Source organism: Oncorhynchus clarkii, chromosome 11 (assembly GCF_045791955.1).
Source record: "Oncorhynchus clarkii lewisi isolate Uvic-CL-2024 chromosome 11, UVic_Ocla_1.0, whole genome shotgun sequence".
Taxonomy (NCBI): Eukaryota; Metazoa; Chordata; class Actinopteri; order Salmoniformes; family Salmonidae; genus Oncorhynchus; species Oncorhynchus clarkii.
Genome location: NC_092157.1, coordinates 37,253,151 through 37,272,771, shown reverse-complemented (window position 1 = coordinate 37,272,771; position 19,621 = coordinate 37,253,151). Strand labels below are relative to the sequence as shown.

Genomic DNA, 19,621 nt, shown 5'->3' with positions numbered 1-19,621 from the left:
GCCCATGAGCGGACCCGAGCCAGCAAGGGCCCTGCAGAAGCAGATGCTACAGCCAGGGCTGCACACGCTCCCAGCCCCCTGCTTCGACCCATAGAGAAGGCAGCACTGCCACCACCCATATCCAGGCCCATCCCATTCATTGTAGTGTGATACACCGATAGCTGCTTGCAGGCCCACATCTTTTATATTCTGTCCCATGGTGTACTTTGAACAAATGTGAAAGAAGCTGACATTTTGGTAACAGCTTTTATTACCCCACAACAATTCAAACATATCACACATACACGTCTAATATGACATAGGTGGTCGTGTATCATACTCTACAAGAGCATTACGTCAAAGACAGCAACATAGAATTTTTGTCATATTACACACATATGCCTCTGGCCTGGTACCAGACGGAATACAATATATGCCTTGATACCAGGCTATTATCAGGGTTAAGGACAAAAAAGTTCACTGTTCCCATAAAAATATTCTATATGTGTAGGGAAGTACTTATACATTTGCTTAGGTCCAACCTCTGATTGTTCCAATAATTTTTACATGCTAAAACAGGATAAAAATTTTAAGAAAAATAAGAAAACATGTCAAATCATACGTAAACGTTTCCCTCAAAACCTTCCCCTCAAGATATTTTGGAATGTTATGCTGCGATTCATAATATGTACCATTAGCCATGACTATTCACTATCATTAAAACTTGGAGCTCAATTCCGCCAGCTGAATACATATAAACAGATGTTGCATGATACCCCAGCTACATAGAAATAGGTGAAAAAGATTATACAGTCTTGAGAAGAGCCAATAATTTATATTGGTGTCATGGGAAAATGTACCCATCACCATCAGATATAGACAGCACCAGAGCTTCAAGCATATCTCTCCTATTCAGAAGGCCTCCGTTTTAGACAGCAAGTCAAGGACGTGAAAGTACTTGCATAGTGCAATGAGGAAAACCTACTACTAAACACACAAAGCTCCAGCTCCTAGATATCTCCCAGTGAGACTGACCATAGGAGGCTCTGTCGATTAGCCCCTAACCCTTAATACCCCGCAATCATCTCCTAAAGCCAATGACTACAAAAGCTGCTGGATCAGCGAGATGATACGATTCTTCTGAAAGGTTCTGAACTACAGGTGATATTCTCAATTCAATTTTTTGTTCAAAGCACCTGCTCCTGCAGTGGGGTAGAATAAATGGTAAATGGGCAAAAACCTTCTCCAGAGTGACAGTCCCAACTTTTGGGCCATTTCTACCCTCTTGTCGTGTATTTTAACCTCCATTTTGTGTCTTGTTGTGTGATGCAAAGGGTTCATTCATCAGACTCGTATCTAGAATTGATACATTGGAACTGTTAGCAGAGAAGGTTGTTAGACAGGAATTGCAAACATAATCATCTTTCAGGAGAAGAATCTCAATCAACCAGTCATACATAACAAATGTGTATAATAATCAACCGACTCACTTTGAAAGCCGTTTCCTGATGTCCTTGATCTGCTCATTTTTCTTGGTGAGGATCTCCTTCATGTTGCGGTAGGCAGAAGTCTGTTGGAACTTCCGGTCCAGCTCCTACACACACAAAACCCCATTGCATGATAACCTCGAAATGGCAGATATACAATTGGGTCCATAGCTCAAATGATAACTTCAGATGCAGTGCATTCGGAAAGTATTCAGACCCTTTAACTTTTTGTTACGTTACAGCCTTATTCTAAAATTGATTAAATTGTTTTTCCTCCTCACTAATTTACACACAATACCCCATAATGACAAAGCAAAAACAGGTTTTTAGAAATAATTGCAAATGTATTAAAAATAAAAACATTTACATAAGAATTCAGACCCTTTACTCTGTACTTTGTTGAAGCACCTTTGGCAGTGATTACAGTGATTTGGAAAGTTTCTCCCATTCTTCTCTGCAGATCCTCTCAAGATCTGTCAGGTTGGATGGAGAGCGTCACTGCACAGCTATTTTCAGGACTCTCCAGAGATGTTCGATCTGGTTCAAGTCTGGGCTCTGGCTGGGCCACTCAATGACATTCATAGACTTGTCTCGAAGCCACTCCTGTGTTGTTTTAGCTGTCTGCTTAGGGTCGTTGTCCTGTTGGAAGGTGAACCTTCGCCCCCAGTCTGAGGTCCTGAGCGCTCTGGAGCAGGTTTTCATCAAGGATCTCTCTGTACTTTGCTCCGTTCATCTTTCCCTCGATCCTGACTAGTCTCCCAGTCCCTGTCGCTGAGGAGTGGCTTCCATTTGGCCACTCCACCACAAAGACCTGATTGGTGGAGTGCTGCAGAAAGGGTTGTCTTTCTGGAAGGTACTCCAATCTGCACAGAGGAACTCTGGAGCTCTGTCAGAGTGACCATCGGGTTCTTGGTCACCTCCCTGACCAAGGCCCTTCTCCCCTGATTACTCAGTTTGGCCGGGCAGCCAGCACTAGGAAGAGTCTTGGTGGTTCTCCATTTAAGAATGATGGAGGCCACTGTATTTTTGGGGACCTTCAATGCCGCAGAAATGTTTTGGTACCTTTCTCCAGATCTGTGCCTCGACACAATCCTGTCTTGGAGTTCTACGGACAATTCCTTTGACCTCATGGCTTGGTTTTTGCTCTAAGATGTACTGCCATCTGTGGGACTTTATATAGAAAGGTGTGTGCCTTTCAATGGAAACAGTGCACCTGAGCTCAATTTCGAGTCTCATAGCAAAGGGTCTGAATACTTATGTAAATAAAATAAAATAAAACAAATTTGCAAAAATGTCTAAAAACCTGTTTTCACTTTGTCATTCTGGGGTAGTGTTTGTAGATTGATGAGGAAAATAAATATTTAATCAATTTGAGAATAAGGCTGTAACGTAATAAAATGTGGAAAAAGTCAAGGGGTCTGAATACTTTACGGAAACACTGTATTTTGAGACTGAAGTTCACACAATTGTCCATTGGTTGAAATCAATGCAGGATTTATGTGAAACGCATCAGTATAGGGTATGGGCCAAGCACGTACCTTCTCTGCCAGGGACAGTTGTTCCTGTACCCTGAGCAGGTCATGTTTGGCAGACACCAGGTTGTCCTGCAGGTCTCTTTGGGAGGCAGCGTTGACACTCAGGGACTTCTGGTAGTCTTCCTGCAGTGCTGCCACCGTGTCCTCCAGACTAGTGATCTCCTGAGAACGGGTGGCCATCTTGGGGAGAAACACACAGCATGTCAGTGGGTGAACTTTTATGCGCGTTCCAAAATGGCCCCCTTTTCCCTATACAGTGCAGTACTTTTGACCAGAGCTCTATGGGAATCGGGTGCCATTTGAGATGCACACTCAGATTGACATATATTCAACACACAAAGCATAGGGTCAGATTGATACATACCAGTTGATTTCCATGAAAGCAAATTAAATAATAGTAATCGTTCAGAAAAAAAGCAGGACAAAAGTTTCAACACATCATAAACAAGTCCAGCATGTGGACAACTTCACTAAAAATAAAAAAATTATACAATGCACAAAAAACAGAAAGTAAACAGGAAATACTACTGAAAAGTTAAGTGCAGTTGTCATTCTATGGTCTTTTGAACCAGATTTGTTTGTTATATTGTTAACCCAAAACCTTGAACCCATGGCCCTTATGGTGCTACAGTACTTGCTGTTCCCCCTTGACCTTCTGCAAGTCTTTGAGAGCTCTCTCCGCCCTGGTCTTCTCATCCAACGCACCCATGGCCTGAAAAACAATCAGTATACTGCATATAAGTGATACCAACATATAAGTGATACGATCATTCAATTAGCAAGGTCAGGTGTAGGTCAGGTGGAAACATGAGCACAATTACAATGATGTCAAAAGTTACAATAAGTAGAGTGCATTAAAGGGTGTGTTCGTAAATTCACTCTGGACGCTCTGCTCTGAAATGCAAGCTCTGATTGTCAGCTGGAATGGCAATAGCTAGAGTACTATAACATAACTTAGTTAGTAACATAGCAGGCTATTCTAGCCAGATAGCTAGCTTGCTACAGTACAGTGTCTTTCATTTGTTTATTTTAGGAGTATAGCACTGCCAACATTTTAATGGAAATCCTGAATATGTTAATCCTCAATACGCAGTTTACACACACGGATTCCAGACTATGCAGATTATTATTTTTTATGTACATTAATGACGACTTCAAAATGCACTTCAAAATGAAAAGGAGCCCCTTCCAAACCCCTCTCCGAGGAAATAGCTACCCAAATAACCAACCAGGCAGTTGGTCGGCTATCCATTCCACTCTAGCAGACAAGCAGCTCATGATTGTTCTGTGGTTACTAGGAAATCAGGAGTCATTCAGGTGAATATTGTCGTGTCATTATAAACTAATCATGATCATGGATGTGATCAGGTACAGAACTTGACAAAATTATGTCCAAATCTACAGTACCACACCATTGATAAGCAACATCATAACTAAGTAAGAACATGTCAATCAGAAATACACTTTATGGATTCAGATGTGTGAGGTACCTGGGTTTCCAAAGTCCGGAGCCTGCCTTTGAGCTTATTATTTTCCTCTTGTAGCCTTGATATCTCCTGATGAAAAACCAATGTGAAGAAATGTTGATGAGATGGCTGGTGATATAGCTGCTGAGCTGGTGCTATTACAAAATACATCTGTACTACCAGATGAGGTTTGAGTACCTTACCTTGTTGAGAAGTTCAGATACCCCACCTTCATTCAGCGGTGCTAACTTGGGCTTGCTAATTTCTTGGTTAGTCTGGGTAAGGAAGTAAGGCATGTAAGTGAGCACATACTCTCCCATCAATAAATGGCATCAATATATGTTGTCAGCTGTCCATTACCTTGATAACATGGACTTAAAACATTCACTTAAAAAGGTCTGCCATTTCCAATTGTGATACGATTCAAGTGCTGTGTATTTTATGAAAGTGCAACATTTCAGCCCTAACCCTAAACATGTAATACATGCACACTTCTTTTTTATAAAGGGGAAATAGTTCAGTGGTTGGGCACTCACCTTATTTGGGTTTTTAAACTCAGTATTCTCAAACTCAGCCACTTGCTCTAACAACTCTCTGTAGAAAATGAAAAAGAGCAAAGGGGATGAGAAAAAGAGAGATGTACAAAAAATTTGAACATTTTATACTTTTAGGCACATGTATAGCTTATAAACGAACCAGAGTAATGACATAATGTTTGATACCATAAAGTGAGTTTCATTGAGTGTACTGACTCATTGGGCTTCTGAAAGTAGGGGCCAACTGGCCTAACAGCTTAGCATGTTTCTTTATGAAAGAGATCAACAGAATAACATTGTGCAAAACATTTGGCGTGGAGTACAGGGAAGCAGCCACCTGGCAGTTACTGTATGCATCTTTAAGAAGAAAAATAAAACACAATTGTTATCCTCCTGAAGATATTTATTTAAACTGTCTGTGATAAAACAAAGCACCACGCTACACGCTTATATGTGGTTTGAAAAAGCTGCAGAATGCATGTAGCTCTTTGGCTTCTATGGGCGTATTCCCTGCTACTGACACCCTGCTAACAGCCACACGGGATTGAGGCCTACGGAACACCTTCAGCACAGGCTTGATTTTGTATGTTTTGTTTTTGTTCTATGACTGGTGTCCGTGTAATAAAGGTCAAATGTAGTTTAAACACAGCTGGTTAATATTCTCAATTCAGCAGATGTTAGATGGCAAATACAAACAAAGACCCAAATTGTTAGAAAAATTGAATTAAACCAATATCTCTCATTCCCTCACACTCATGTACCAATCTCACAACAACCTCACAATATCCTTAGAGGCAAATCAAAGTTTTGTTCGTAAAGTACGAAAATGGTCTCTCTAATACAATTTGCCATGTAATCACTGTCTCCGTTCTACATTGCTGATGGACTTGTCAGTTTTTCAACATCAAAAAGTTGGGACTGTAAAAGGAATGGCTTTCCCCTCCCTCTCTAAGACCCATTAACACAGTCCCTCGGCCTGGAAATGTGCTCCACATCACAGAGCCATGTTATACATTTCAAAGTGGCATGTTCCTGTGCCCCAGTAACAAGTTCAGATCCATCCTCAGAGTGAAGCAGTGAGTGTGATGGAAAGGTCTTTAACCTCACCCACCCACTTCATTGTATTGTTGGGGGAAAAGTGTAGTGAAGTGAGAGAAACCGCTATCTGCTATTAACCCATTGCGTAATTGCTTCAATAGCCTTAAGTCTGAGTTTAGATTTAGGAAGTGCGCTATTGAGATTCACTGAGCCACCAGCTAGTTTCCAATGTTAAACTGAAATATACCTTCACATACACCCCCTAATTCTCAGTACTACCTAGTCACTAAGCAGACGCTCTTATCCAGAGCAACTTACAGTTAGGAGTGCATACATTTTTGTACTGGTCCCCCGTGGGAATCGAACCCACAACCCTGGCGTTGCAAGCGCCACGCTCTACCAACTTAGCCGCAAAATGGGCTTCAGCCTGTCCTTGAAGCCCCCCCTCATCCCCACAGTCCACTTCCGAGCCATCCCACCCCTCCCCACAGCCCACCTGTTCTCCAGCTCTGATATGTCAGTCTGCAGACGGAGGTAGAACTTTTCAGCCTGGGAGAAGAGCTGCCGAAGCAGCAGCACGTTGGTGTGGGCCGTGTTGATGAGCTCTGTCTCCACCTCCCCTCGCACAACCAGCTGCAGCCCGTCCAGCATGTCCCGCACCTCATCCACTGTGAATGTCTCCTCCACTAGCCTATAATAGAATATAAATAGAATAACTCTTTCTCCCTGTGGGGGAACTTCTTATTTGGAGATACACACAAATACCCTTCAAAGCTGTCCTAAAAAGACAGACTTGCATTCCTCTAACAAACATAGTTGGCTAGCTGTGATTAAAAAAAAACTAAAATTGTGTGATACAACACCTGCTGTCTTTAAGGTCCTCGAAGCAGGAGTCAATGGTCTTGAGTCTGATGATCCTCTTGGAGCGTGCAAAGCGCATGTAGTTGATGGCCTCATTCTGATGGTGCTCATTGAAACCAAACTCAGCCTTCAAGGAGAGAGAAAGAGGGGCAGGGATGGATGTCAATTTCCAGCCAAGTAACATAAACTAGAAGACGGATCTGTGGTTGTGGCCCTCTTCATTAATTATAGTAAGTTGTTTAGCTAGCAGGTTAAATTACTGTTTCAAGCACAATATCGAACAATTTCTCTACTTCAAATGGGATTTTAACCCTAACCCCATTCTTAACCACACTGCTAACCTTATACCTAACCTTAACTAAAATGAGCTATTTGGTCTTAATTTTTCATGAATTTTTACGATTTGGTCCATTTTGACTGTGGCAATTAGTGGAAACTCTAGCTAATCAGCATGCAGCGCTGCGTCGTCATGGAAACGTTATAGTACATTCTAGAGGTCTAGCTAGCGAATGTTTACAATTTCGCTACTCACTGACTAAACTAACGCCAGCAAGCTAACAATCCGTGCAGACGACCTTATCGATTACAGAGATTGTTCGCGCACTAGACGTGACAAAGCATAATGCTGCTACTCTGTTCTTTATTTTACTGGAGTTATGTCTACTGTATCCTGATGCCTAACGTTAACGTCGTTAGTCACTTTACCCTGCCTTCATGACATGACTCATGTACATATCTACCTCATACATTGATTTGGTACTCGTGGTAACTATATAGCTCAATTCTTGGGTATTGTATTCCTCTTGTGTTAGCTACTATTTATTTTAATGAATGTTTTTTTTAAAAACTCTACATCGTTGGGAAGGGCTCGTACGCAATAATTTCACGGTTAAGTCTAACATTACACCCGTTGTATTCGGCGCATGTGACGAATACAATTTGATTTGATCCCTTGCTAAATCCACACCAGCAAGCTGGCCATATCATGTTGCTAGCTACTTAAGCTAGTTAGCAAACTAACGTTAGCTGGGCTAAAGTAGCTTAGCTTGCTAATGTTACTCACCATTGTTGACGCCAAACACCCGAATCTTTTACTGCTAATTGTTATGTTAACTGAATAGACAAACGAATAGTTACACAACGCTTTTAACTATCTATGTTTATTGACGGTGATATCTGAAAATATATCAGCTATCTCGCCTCTTCAGCGCTGGAGATGTCTTGGATACGGAAAAGCGTCATTGCGTTGGTAACCATGGAGCACGTTCAACCATAGAACAAGTTCCTTGTTGGGTTAGCATTTCTAGTTCTATGCATTCTATTAAATGACTCGAGGGGCTGGCTATACAGTACATTCGGAAAGTATTCAGACCACTTCACTTTTTCCGCATTTTGTTACGTTAGAGCCATATTCTAAAATGTATTCATGAATTGTTTTCCTCAATCTACACACAATACCGCATAATGAAAAAGCGAAAACAGTTTTTATAAATGTTTGCACATTTATAATAAATAAACTTGAATATCTTATTTACATAAATATTCAGACCCTTTGCTATGAGACTCGACATTGAGCTCAGGTGCATCCTGTTTTTATTGATCATCCTTGAAATGTTTCACAACTTCATTGGCGTCCACCTGTGGTAAATTCAATTGATTGGACATGATTTGGAAAGGCATACACCTGTCTATATAAGGTCCCACAGTTGACAGTGCATGTCAGAGCAAAAACCCAGCCATGAAATCGAAGGAATTTTCCATAGAGCGCCGAGACAGGATTGTGTCGAGGCACAGATCTGGGGAAGGGTACCAAAACATTTCTGCAGCGTTGGAGGTCCCCAAGAACACAGTGGCCTCCATCATTCTTAAATGTAAGAAGTTTGGAACCACCAAGACTCTTCCTGGAGCTGGTCATCCGGCCATACTGAACTATCAGGGGAGAAGGGCCTTGATAAGGCAGGTGACAAAGAACCCGATGGTCACTCTTGACAGAGCTCCAGAATTCCTCTGTGGAGATGGGAGAACCTTCCAGAAGGATAACTATCTCTGAAGGTCTCCACCAATCAGGCCTTTATGGTAGAGTGGCCAGATGGAAGCCACTCCTCAGTAAAAATGCACATGATAGCCCGCTTGGAGTTTGCCAAAAAGCACCTAAAAGGACTCTGACCATGAAAAACAACATTCTCTGGTCTGATGAAACCAAGATTGAACTCTTTTGCCTGAATGCCCAGCGTCACATCTGGAGTAAACCAGATACCGCTCATCACCTGGCCAATACCATCCCTATGGTGAAGCATGGTGGTGGTGGTGTTAGCATCATGACTTGTGAATTTTTTTTCAGTGGCCGGGACTAGGAGACTAGTCAGGATCGAGGGAAAGATGAACGGAGCAAAGTAGAGAGAGATCCTTGATGAAAACACTCAGGACCTCAGACTGGGGCGAAGGTTCACCTTCCAACAGGACAACAATCCAAGCACACAGCCAAGACAATGCAGGAGTGGCTTTGGGAAAGTCTCTAAATGTTCTTGAGTGGCCCAGTCAGAGTCCGGACGAACCCGATCAAACGTATCTGTGGAGACCTGTAAATAGCTGTGCAGCCTGACAGAGCATGAGAGGATCTGCAGAGAAGAATGGGAGAAACTCCCCAAATACAGTTGTGCCAAGCTTGTAGCGTAATACCCAAGAAGACTCACGGCTGTAATCGCAGCCAAAGGTCCATCAACAATGTACTGAGAAAAGTGTCTGAATACTTATGTAAATTTCAGTTTATATATATATATATATATATATATGAGTACCTGTCAAAAGTTTGGACACACTTACTCATTCAAGGATTTTTACTATTTTTATTTTTACTATTTTCTAAATGGTAGAATAATAGTGAAGACAACAATGAAATAACACATATGGAATCATGTAGTCACCAAAAAAGTGTTAAACAAATCAAAAGGTATTTTATTGTAGATTCTTCAAAGTAGCCACCCTTTGCCTTGACAGCTGTGCACACTCTTGGCATTCTCTCAACCAGCTTCACCTGGAATGCTTTTCCAACAGTTTTGAAGGAGTTGTTAGCTGCTTTTCCTTCACTCTGCGGTCCAAATCATCCCAAATGATCTCAATAGGGTTGAGCTCGGGTGATTGTGGAGGCCAGGTCATTTGATGCAGCACTCCATCACTCTCCTTCTTGGCCAAATAGCTGTTACACAGCCTGGAGGTGTGTTGGGTTATTGTCCTGTTGAAAAACAAATGATAGTGGCACTAAGTGCAAACCAGATAGGATGGCGTAACGCTGCAGAATGCTGCGGTAGCCATGCTGGTTAAGTGTGCCTTGAATTCTAAATAAATCATGGACAGTCACCAGCAAAGCACCATCACACCTCCTCCTCCATTCTTCACGGTGGGAACCACACATGCAGAGATCATCCGTTCACCTACGCTGCATCTCACAAAGACATGGTGGTTGGAACCAAAAATCTCAAATTTGGACTCATCAGACCAAAGGACAGATTTCCACCGGTCTAATGTTTATTCTTAGCCCAAGCAAGTCTCTTATTATTGGTGTCCTTTAGTAGTGGTTTCTTTGCAGCAATTTGACCATGAAGGCCTGATTTACACAGTCTCTGAACAGTTGATGCTGAGATCTGTTACCTGAACTCTGTGAAGCATTTATTTGGGCTGCAATTTCTGAGGTTGGTAACTAATGAACTTCCTCTGCAGCAGAGTAACTCTGGGTCTTCCTTTCCTGTGAGAGACAGTTACATCATAGCGCTTGATGGTTTTTGTGACGGCACTTGAAGAAACTTTCAAAGTTCTTGAAATGTTCTGGATTGACTGACCTTCATGTCTTGAAGTAATGCTGGACTGCTTATTTGAGCTATTCTTGCCATAATATGGACTTGGTCTTTTACCAAATAGGGCTATCTTCTGTATACCACCCCCCTTGTCACAACACAACTGAGAGAATCAAACACATTAAGAAGGAAAGAAATTCCACAAACTTATCAGACCTCAGGATAAGACCCAGATGCAGACAGTTCGAAGTAACAAAAGTTTATTACAAAAACAGTAGGCAGACAAACGACAGGTCAAGGGCAGGCAGAGGTCAGTAATCCAGAGCAGTCCGAAAGGTACAGAACAGCAGTCAGGGTCAGGGCAGGCAGAATGGTCAAAAACGGGAAAACTAGAAAAGAGACGAACGAAAACAGGAGTACGGGAAACCGCTGGTAGGCTTGATGAGACAGGGGGGGGGGGGTGGAGACAAGCCCAAAAACAGGTGAAACAGATCAGGGTGTGACACAAATGAACTTTTAACAATGCACACCTGTTAATTAAAATGCATTCCAGGAAGCTGGTTGAGAGAATGCCAAGAGTGTGCAAAGCTGTCATCAAGGCAAAGGGGGACTACTTTGAAGAATCTCAAATATAAAATATTTAAATTTGTTTAACACGTTTGGTTACTACTTGATTCCATGTGTTATTTCATAGTTTTGAGGTCTTCCCTGTTATTTTACAATGTAAAATAAAGAAACATCCTTGAATGAGTAGGTATGTCCAAACTTTTGACAGGTACTGTACATTTGCAAACATTTCTAAAAAACATTTTTTGCTTTGTCATTATGGGGTATTGTGTGCTGATTGATGAGGGAAAAAAAAACATTTAATCCATTTTAGAATAAGGCTGTAACGTAACAAAATGTGGAAAAAGTCAAAGGGTCTGAATACTTTCTGAATGCACTGTACATGGGGTACCAGTACAGAGTCAATGTGCAGGGGTATGAGGAAATGGAGATATATAGGTAGGGGTAAAGTGACTAGGCAACAGGATAGATAACACAGTAGCAGCAGCGTATTTGATGAGTATGTAAGTGTGTGTGTTTGGCGAATGCGTGTACGTGTTAATGTGAATGAGTGTTGGAGTGTCAGTGTAACTATGCCCTCGATCATTGCTCATCCATATTTATATGTAAATATTCTTATTCCATTCCTTTACTTAGATTTGTGTGTATTAGGTAGTTGTTGTGGAATTGTTAGATTACTTAGATATTGCTGCACTGTTGGAACTAGAAGCACAAGCATTTCGATACACTCGCAATAACATCTGCTATCCATGTATGTGACCAATACAATTTGATTTGATTTGAAATTCACTCTGGAGTGCCAGAGTGTGCTCAGAGTTTGCTCTGGGTGTTTGTAAATTCAGAGCATTGTCGATCAGTAAATTCAGAGCATTTCGCTGTCGGAGCGTTCTGAGTGCACACTAATCCAAGAGTTCTGACCTCAGAACGGCAGTCAAGCACCCAAGCTAACTGGCTAAAGATGGCTAGCTTCCAGACACAAATGAAAGAACACCTCACTCTGACCATTTTACTCACCCTAGCAGAGCCGATTATGCTGTTTTCATGTTATCTAGAGCGTTGGTGACTAACTGTCCTGCTGGCAACAATTGATTTTATTTTTTTGCTGATGTTTTTGCTATGACCGGTCATATTCAATGGATGTTGCCTGTTTGTAAATGCTTCTATTATTCTGCGCTCCAACACACTCAGACGAGAGTGCTCCGAAATCGGAGTAGATAACCATGTGATAACCGTGTGAATTTTCGAATGCACCCTATGTGTGGGTATGTGTGTGTAGAGTCCAGTGTGTGTGCATAGAGTCAAAAACTATTTAGCAGTCTAATGGCTTGGGGGTTGAAGCTGTTCAGAAGCCTATTGGTCCCAATCCGGCACTGTTTGCCATGTGGTAGCAGAGAAGCAGTCTATGACTTAGGTGGCTGGAGTCTTTAAATGTTTAGGGCTTTCCTCTGACACTGCCTGGTGTAGAGGTCCTGCATGGCAGGGAGTACGGCCCTAGTGATGTACTGGGCCGTACGCACTACCCTCTGTAGCACCATGCGGTCGAATGCCTAGCAGTTGCCATACCAAGCAGTGATGCCGTCAGTCAATATGCTCTCAATGGTGCAGCTGTAAACGTTTTGAGGATCTAAGGGCCCATGCCAAATCTTTTCAGCCTCCTGAGGGAGAAGAGACTTTGTCGTGCCCTCTTCATGACTGTGTTGGTGTGTTTGGACCAGAATAGGGCCTTAGCGATGTCGACACCGAGGAACTTGAAGCTCTCGATGTGAATGGTGTTTGGCCCTGCATTTCCTGCAGTCCACGATAAGCTCCTTTGTCTTGTCCACATTGAGGGAGAGGTTGTTGTCCTGGCACCACACTACCAGGTTTCTGACCTAATCCCTATAGGCTGTCTCATCGTCATTGGTGATCAGGCCCACCACCGTTGTGTCATCAAAAATCTTGATGATGTAGGAGTTGTGGGTGACAGGGAGTACAGGAAGAGACTTACTACGCAACCCTGTTGGGGCCTCCGTGTTGAGGATCAGCGTGCCGGATGTGATGTTATCTACCCTAACCACCTGGGGGGCGGCCCGTCAGGAAGTCCAGGAACCAGTTGCAGAGGGAGGGGTTCAGTCCCTTGGACCTTAGCTTAGTGATGAGCTTGGAGGGGACTGGTATTGAATACTGAGCTGTAGTCAATGAAAAGCATTCTCTCGTAGGTGTTCATTTTGGTCCAGGTGGGAAAGGGCAGTGTGGAGTACAAAAGAGATTGCATCATCTGTGGACCCGTTTGGGAACTTGTGGCTAACGTTAGCTAGGTTAGGGTTAAGGTTGGGGGTTAGGTTAGAGGGTTAAGGTTAGGATTACGGTTAAGGTTAGGGGAAGGGTTAGCTAAAGGGTTCAGGTTAGAGTTAGGGGATCGGGTTAGCTAAAATGCTAAGTAGTTGCAAAGTAGCTAAAAACTAGAATGTAGACACCTACTCATTCAAGGGTTTTTCTTTATTTTTTTACTATTTTCTACATTGTAGAATAATCGTGAAGACATCAAAATGATGAAATAACGCATGGAATCATGTAGTAAACAAAGTGCTAAACAAATCAAAATGTACTTTATATTGTAGATTCTTCAAAGTAGCCACCCTTTGCCTTTATAACAGCTTTGCCCACTCTTGGCATTCTCTCAAAAACCTTAATGAGGAATGCTTTTCCAACAGTCATGAAGGAGTTCCCACATATGCTGAGCACTTGTTGGCTGCTTTTCACTCTGCGGTCCACCTCATCCCAACCTTCCAATTGGGTTGAAGTCGGGTGATTGTGGAGGCCAGGTCATCTGATGCAGCACTCCATCACTCTCCTTCTTGGTCAAAAACCCTTAGACAGCCTGGAGGTGTGTTTGGTCATTGTCATTGAAAAGAAAATGATAGTCCCACTAAGCGCCAACCAGATGGGATGGCTTATCGCTGCAGAATGCTGTGGTAGCCATGCTGGTTAAATGTGCATTGAAATCAAAATAAATCACAGACAGTCACCAGCAAAGCACACCCACACCATCACACCTCCTCTTCTACATGACATAGAACCTATGGTGGTGATGTTTGTTCAAATCATACAGTGCCTTGCGAAAGTATCCGGCCCCCTTGAACTTTGCGACCTTTTGCCACATTTCAGGCTTCAAACATAAAGATATAAAACTGTATTTTTTGTGAAGAATCAACAACAAGTGGGACACAATCATGAAGTGGAACGACATTTATTGGATATTTCAAACTTTTTTAACAAATCAAAAACTGAAAAATTGGGCGTGCAAAATTATTCAGCCCCTTTACTTTCAGTGCAGCAAACTCTCTCCAGAAGTTCAGTGAGGATCTCTGAATGATCCAATGTTGACCTAAATGACTAATGATGATAAATACAATCCACCTGTGTGTAATCAAGTCTCCGTATAAATGCACCTGCACTGTGATAGTCTCAGAGGTCCGTTAAAAGCGCAGAGAGCATCATGAAGAACAAGGAACACACCAGGCAGGTCCGAGATACTGTTGTGAATAAGTTTAAAGCCGGATTTGGATACAAAAAGATTTCCCAAGCTTTAAACATCCCAAGGAGCACTGTGCAAGCGATAATATTGAAATGGGAGGAGTATAAGACCACTGCAAATCTACCAAGACCTGGCCGTCCCTCTAAACTTTCAGCTCATACAAGGAGAAGACTGATCAGAGATGCAGCCAAGAGGCCCATGATCACTCTGGATGAACTGCAGAGATCTACAGCTGAGGTGGGAGACTCTGTCCATAGGACAACAATCAGTCATATATTGCACAAATCTGGCCTTTATGGAAGAGTGGCAAGAAGAAAGCCATTTCTTAAAGATATCCATAAAAAGTGTTGTTTAAAGTTTGCCACAAGCCACCTGGGAGACACACCAAACATGTGGAAGAAGGTGCTCTGGTCAGATGAAACCAAAATTGAACTTTTTGGCAACAATGCAAAACGTTATGTTTGGCGTAAAAGCAACACAGCTCATCACCCTGAACACACCATCCCCACTGTCAAACATGGTGGTGGCAGCATCATGGTTTGGGCCTGCTTTTCTTCAGCAGGGACAGGGAAGATGGTTAAAATTGATGGGAAGATGAATGGAGCCAAATACAGGACCATTCCGGAAGAAAACCTGATGGAGTCTGCAAAAGACCTGAGACTGGGACGGAGATTTGTCTTCCAACAAGACAATGATCCAAAACATAAAGCAAAATCTACAATGGAATGGTTCAAAAATAAACATATCCAGGTGTTAGAATGGCCAAGTCAAAGTCCAGACCTGAATCCAATCGAGAATCTGTGGAAAGAACTGAAAACTGCTGTTCACAAATGCTCTCCATCCAAACTCACTGAGCTTGAGCTGTTTTGCAAGGAGGAATGGGAAAAAATGTCAGTCTCTCGATGTGCAAAACTGATAGAGACATACCCCAAGCGACTTACAGCTGTAATCGCAGCAAAAGGTGGCGCTACAAAGTATTAACTTAAGGGGGCTGAATAATTTTGCACGCCCAATTTTTCAGTTTTTGATTTGTTAAAAAAGTTTGAAATATCCAATAAATGTCGTTCCACTTCATGATTGTGTCCCACTTGTTGTTGATTCTTCACAAAAAAATACAGTTTTATATCTTTATGTTTGAAGCCTGAAATGTGGCAAAAGGTCGCAAAGTTCAAGGGGGCCGAATACTTTCGCAAGGCACTGTATGTATGTTCAATTAGTGTCTGCTATACCCCCCCATGGGTGTGCGGTATATTCTGCCTGTATCTACTAGTTAAAGATTTCCTACAAAATTCTGTCAACAAAGACAATGCTTTCCATTTGGTGTATTAAAACTTAAGGCTAGCAACAACATCCGCTGAAATGGTGAAATTCAAAAATATTTTTTAGAAATATTTAACTTTCATACATTCACAAGTGCAATACAACACATTAAAGTTTAACTTCTTGTTAATCTAGCCATCGTGTCCGATTTCAAAAAGGCTTTACAGCGAAAGCACACCATGTTAGGTCAGTCAAAAAACCATACAGACATTTTTCAGCCAAAGAGAGGAGTCACAAAAAGCAGAAATAGAGAAAATGAATCACTAACCTTTGATGATCTTCATCATTTGGCACTCATAGGACTTCATGTTACACAATACATGTATGTTTTGTTCGATAAAGTTCATATTTATATCCAAAAATCTCAGTTTACATTGGCGTATAATGTTCCTCGAAAACATCCTGCAAATTTGCAGAGAGCCACATCAATTTACAGAAATACTCATCATAAACTTTGATAAAAGATACAAGTGTTATGCATAGAATTAAATATATACTTCTCCTTAATGCAACCGCTGGGTCAGATTTCAAAAAAGCTTTACGGAAAAAGCATACCATGCAATAATCTGAGTACAGAGCTCAGCCACAAAAACAAGCCATACAGATACCCGCCATGTTGTGGAGTCAGTAAAAGTCAGAAATAGCGTTATAAATATTCACTTATCAGAATGCACTCCCAGGAATCCCAGTTCCACAAATGTTTGTTTTGTTCGATAAAGTTCATCTTTATGTCCAAATATCTCCTTTTTGTTCGCGCGTTTAGTCCAGTAATCCAAAATGCACAAGGTGCAGGCACTAGGTCCAGACGAAAAGTCATAAAGTTCTATTGCAGTTCGTAGAAACATGTCAAACGATGTATATAATCAATCTTTAGGATGTTATCATAAATCTTCAATAATGTTTCAACCGGACAATTCCTTTGTCTCTAGAAATGAAAAGGAACTCGTGCTCACGGCCGCGTGACTAAATGTCTGGCTTTCTGCCAGACCCCTGATTCAAACAGCTCTTTTTCACTCCCCCTTCATAGTAGAATTCTGAAACAACGTTCTAAAGACTGTTGACATCTAGTGGAAGCCTTAGGAAGTGCAATATGACCCCATTTACACTGTATATTGGATAGGCAATCACCTGAAAAACTACAAACCTCAGATTTCCCACATCCTGGTTGGATATTTCTCAGGATTTCGCCTGCCATATGAGTTCTGTTATATTCACAGACATCATTCAAACAGTTTTAGAAACTTCAGAGTGTTCCAAATCTACTAATGATATGCATATATTAGCTTCTGGGCCTGAGTAGCAGGCAGATTACTCTGGGCATGCTTTTCATCCGAATGTGAAAATACTGCCCCCTATCCCAAACAGGTTTTAAGCAAGATTCAAAATGCAGGTTCTGTAATGAAGAGGATATAGGCCTAATGCATAGGTTTTGGTACTGTCTGACAGTAGTTTCATTTTAGTTACAGGTTCAAGACGGGCTTTACCATCATTCCATCAAAGTACTAATTAACCCTAAAATTATCGTCTTGGGCGACCTCAATGTTCATATTCCCTCAATTAACAAAACAATACTGCTGCTCTGTGAAATATTAATATTTAAAAAACAAAGTTCTTTATCTCTAATACTGAACCTGTTTATACAATTTGTTAGGCACCAAATTAATCTTAGAAAGTACAATTGCCACTAGAAACCAAAAAACAGCATTAAAGAATGTCTGAGATTCTGAGCAATGGTGCTGGGAATCTCAGTAGGCCTATTTTTTAGAAAGCAATTGTTATTGAATAATATGAAATAAAATGAATACACAATACTATGAGGGCAAAAAGTTCCATATGCATAGTCTGCTTATCTTATAATTGATTGTCCCCATGACATTTCATATAGTAACGATTCCTGCTTACAATCTAAAATTAAAGGAGGAAGCACCAGTGACTCGATCAATAAAAAAAGTGGTCAGATGAAGCAGATGCTAAGATACAGGACTGTTTTTCTTGCACAGACTGGAATATGTTCCGGGATTCCTCCGATGGCATTGAGGAGTACACCACATCAGTCATTGGCTTCATCAATAAGTGCGATGACGTCCTCCCCACAGTGAGCATAGGTACATACCCCAACCAGAAGCCATGGATTACAGGCAACATCCACACTGAGCTAAAGGCTAGAGCTGCCGCTCGCTTTCAAGGAGCGGGACTCTAACCTGGAAGCTTATAAGAAATCCCGCTATGCCCTCCGACGAACCATCAAACAGCAAAGCGTCAATACATGACTAAGATCAAATCATACTACACCGGCTCTGATGTTCATTGAATGTGGCAGGGCTTGCAAACCATTACAGACTACAAAGGGAAGCATAGCCGAGAGCCGCCCAGTGACACGAGCGTACCAGACGAGCTAAACTACTTCTATGCTCGCTTCGAGGAAAATAACGCTGAAACATGCATGAGAGCACCAGCTGTTCCGGAAGACTGTGATCACGCTCTCATCAGCCAATGTGAGTAAGACCTTTAAACAGGTCAACATTCATGAGGCCGCAGAGCCAGACAGATTACCAGGATGTGTACAGCGAGCATGCGCTGACCAACTGGAAAGTATCTTCACTGACATTTTCAACCTCTCCCTGTCCGAGTCTGTAATACCAACATGTTTTGAGCAGACCACCATAGTCCCTGTGCCCAAGAACACTAAGGTAACCTGCCTAAATGACTACCAACCCGTAGCACTCACATCATCTGTAGCCATGAGGTGCTTTGAAAGGCTGGTCATGGCTGACATCAACACTATTATCCCAGAAACCTCCAATTTGAATACCGCCATAACAGATCCACAGATGATGCCATCTCTATTGCACTCCACACTGCTCTTTCCCACCTGGAGAAAAGGAACACCTTTGTGAGAATGCTATTCATTGACTGCAGCTCAGCTACCATAGTGCCCTCAAAGCTCATCAATAAGCTGACCCTGGGACTAAACACCTCCCTCTGCATACCATGCAATAATCTACAAAGTACTGGGAGGTCCGTGGGGTGAGCAATCAGCCCTTGATTACTCACCATCTCCCAATCAGCCCCAATTAGTCCTGACCTGAGAGCCCGTCGAGACCTGGCACATCCAGCAGATGGTGTCGTCGCCTCGTGATGTACACTCCTTCTGTCACCAGGCCTCGACTAGTCTCTCCCTGGTGGCTGACCTGCTGTACGCCACATAATATTGTCATGTACATCGTCCTCAGTTTATGGTTGTCTTGTTATTATCCTTGTTGTATTCCATTTAATAAAAATAACGCTTTAAAACCTAGACAGACACAGTATTAGATATCAGTCCTTTCCACACTATTGGTTTTCTGCACTGTCATCTGCCTTGTTTACATTGGCCTGAGAAGCATAAATTGGTTGGGGGTCAAGGTGCAGTCACGTGATTGTGATGTCAGCAGCTGTAAGGGGTGCGTATCTGGTGGCAGAGAAGTCAGATGCAGGAGAGCAGAACTTGATAATAGCCGGAGCAGTTTAATAGTAAAACCAAC

At 42.1% G+C, this 19,621-nt stretch overlaps 1 protein-coding gene across 3 annotated transcripts; it reads right to left on the bottom strand.

The window, feature by feature from the left end:
* Nucleotides 1-232: 232 nt before the first annotated feature.
* LOC139420490 (leucine zipper transcription factor-like 1) lies at nt 233-19,446 on the bottom strand. Of its 3 annotated transcripts, none has more exons than XM_071170695.1 (10): nt 19,152-19,446; nt 6,905-7,029; nt 6,538-6,732; nt 5,004-5,061; nt 4,671-4,742; nt 4,492-4,557; nt 3,636-3,713; nt 3,005-3,181; nt 1,470-1,573; nt 233-1,335 (listed from the first exon to the last, which is right to left on the bottom strand). In XM_071170695.1, exons 1-10 carry the CDS (start codon nt 19,152-19,154, stop codon nt 1,317-1,319), a joined length of 897 nt encoding a protein of 298 aa, XP_071026796.1. In that variant the 5' UTR covers nt 19,155-19,446; the 3' UTR covers nt 233-1,316. The 3 variants fall into 3 exon arrangements, with proteins under 3 accessions (XP_071026796.1, XP_071026797.1, XP_071026795.1); XM_071170696.1 differs by having other exon boundaries at nt 3,654-3,713; XM_071170694.1 differs by lacking the exon at nt 19,152-19,446 and adding an exon at nt 7,966-8,176.
* Between the last annotated feature and the right edge of the window lie 175 nt (nt 19,447-19,621).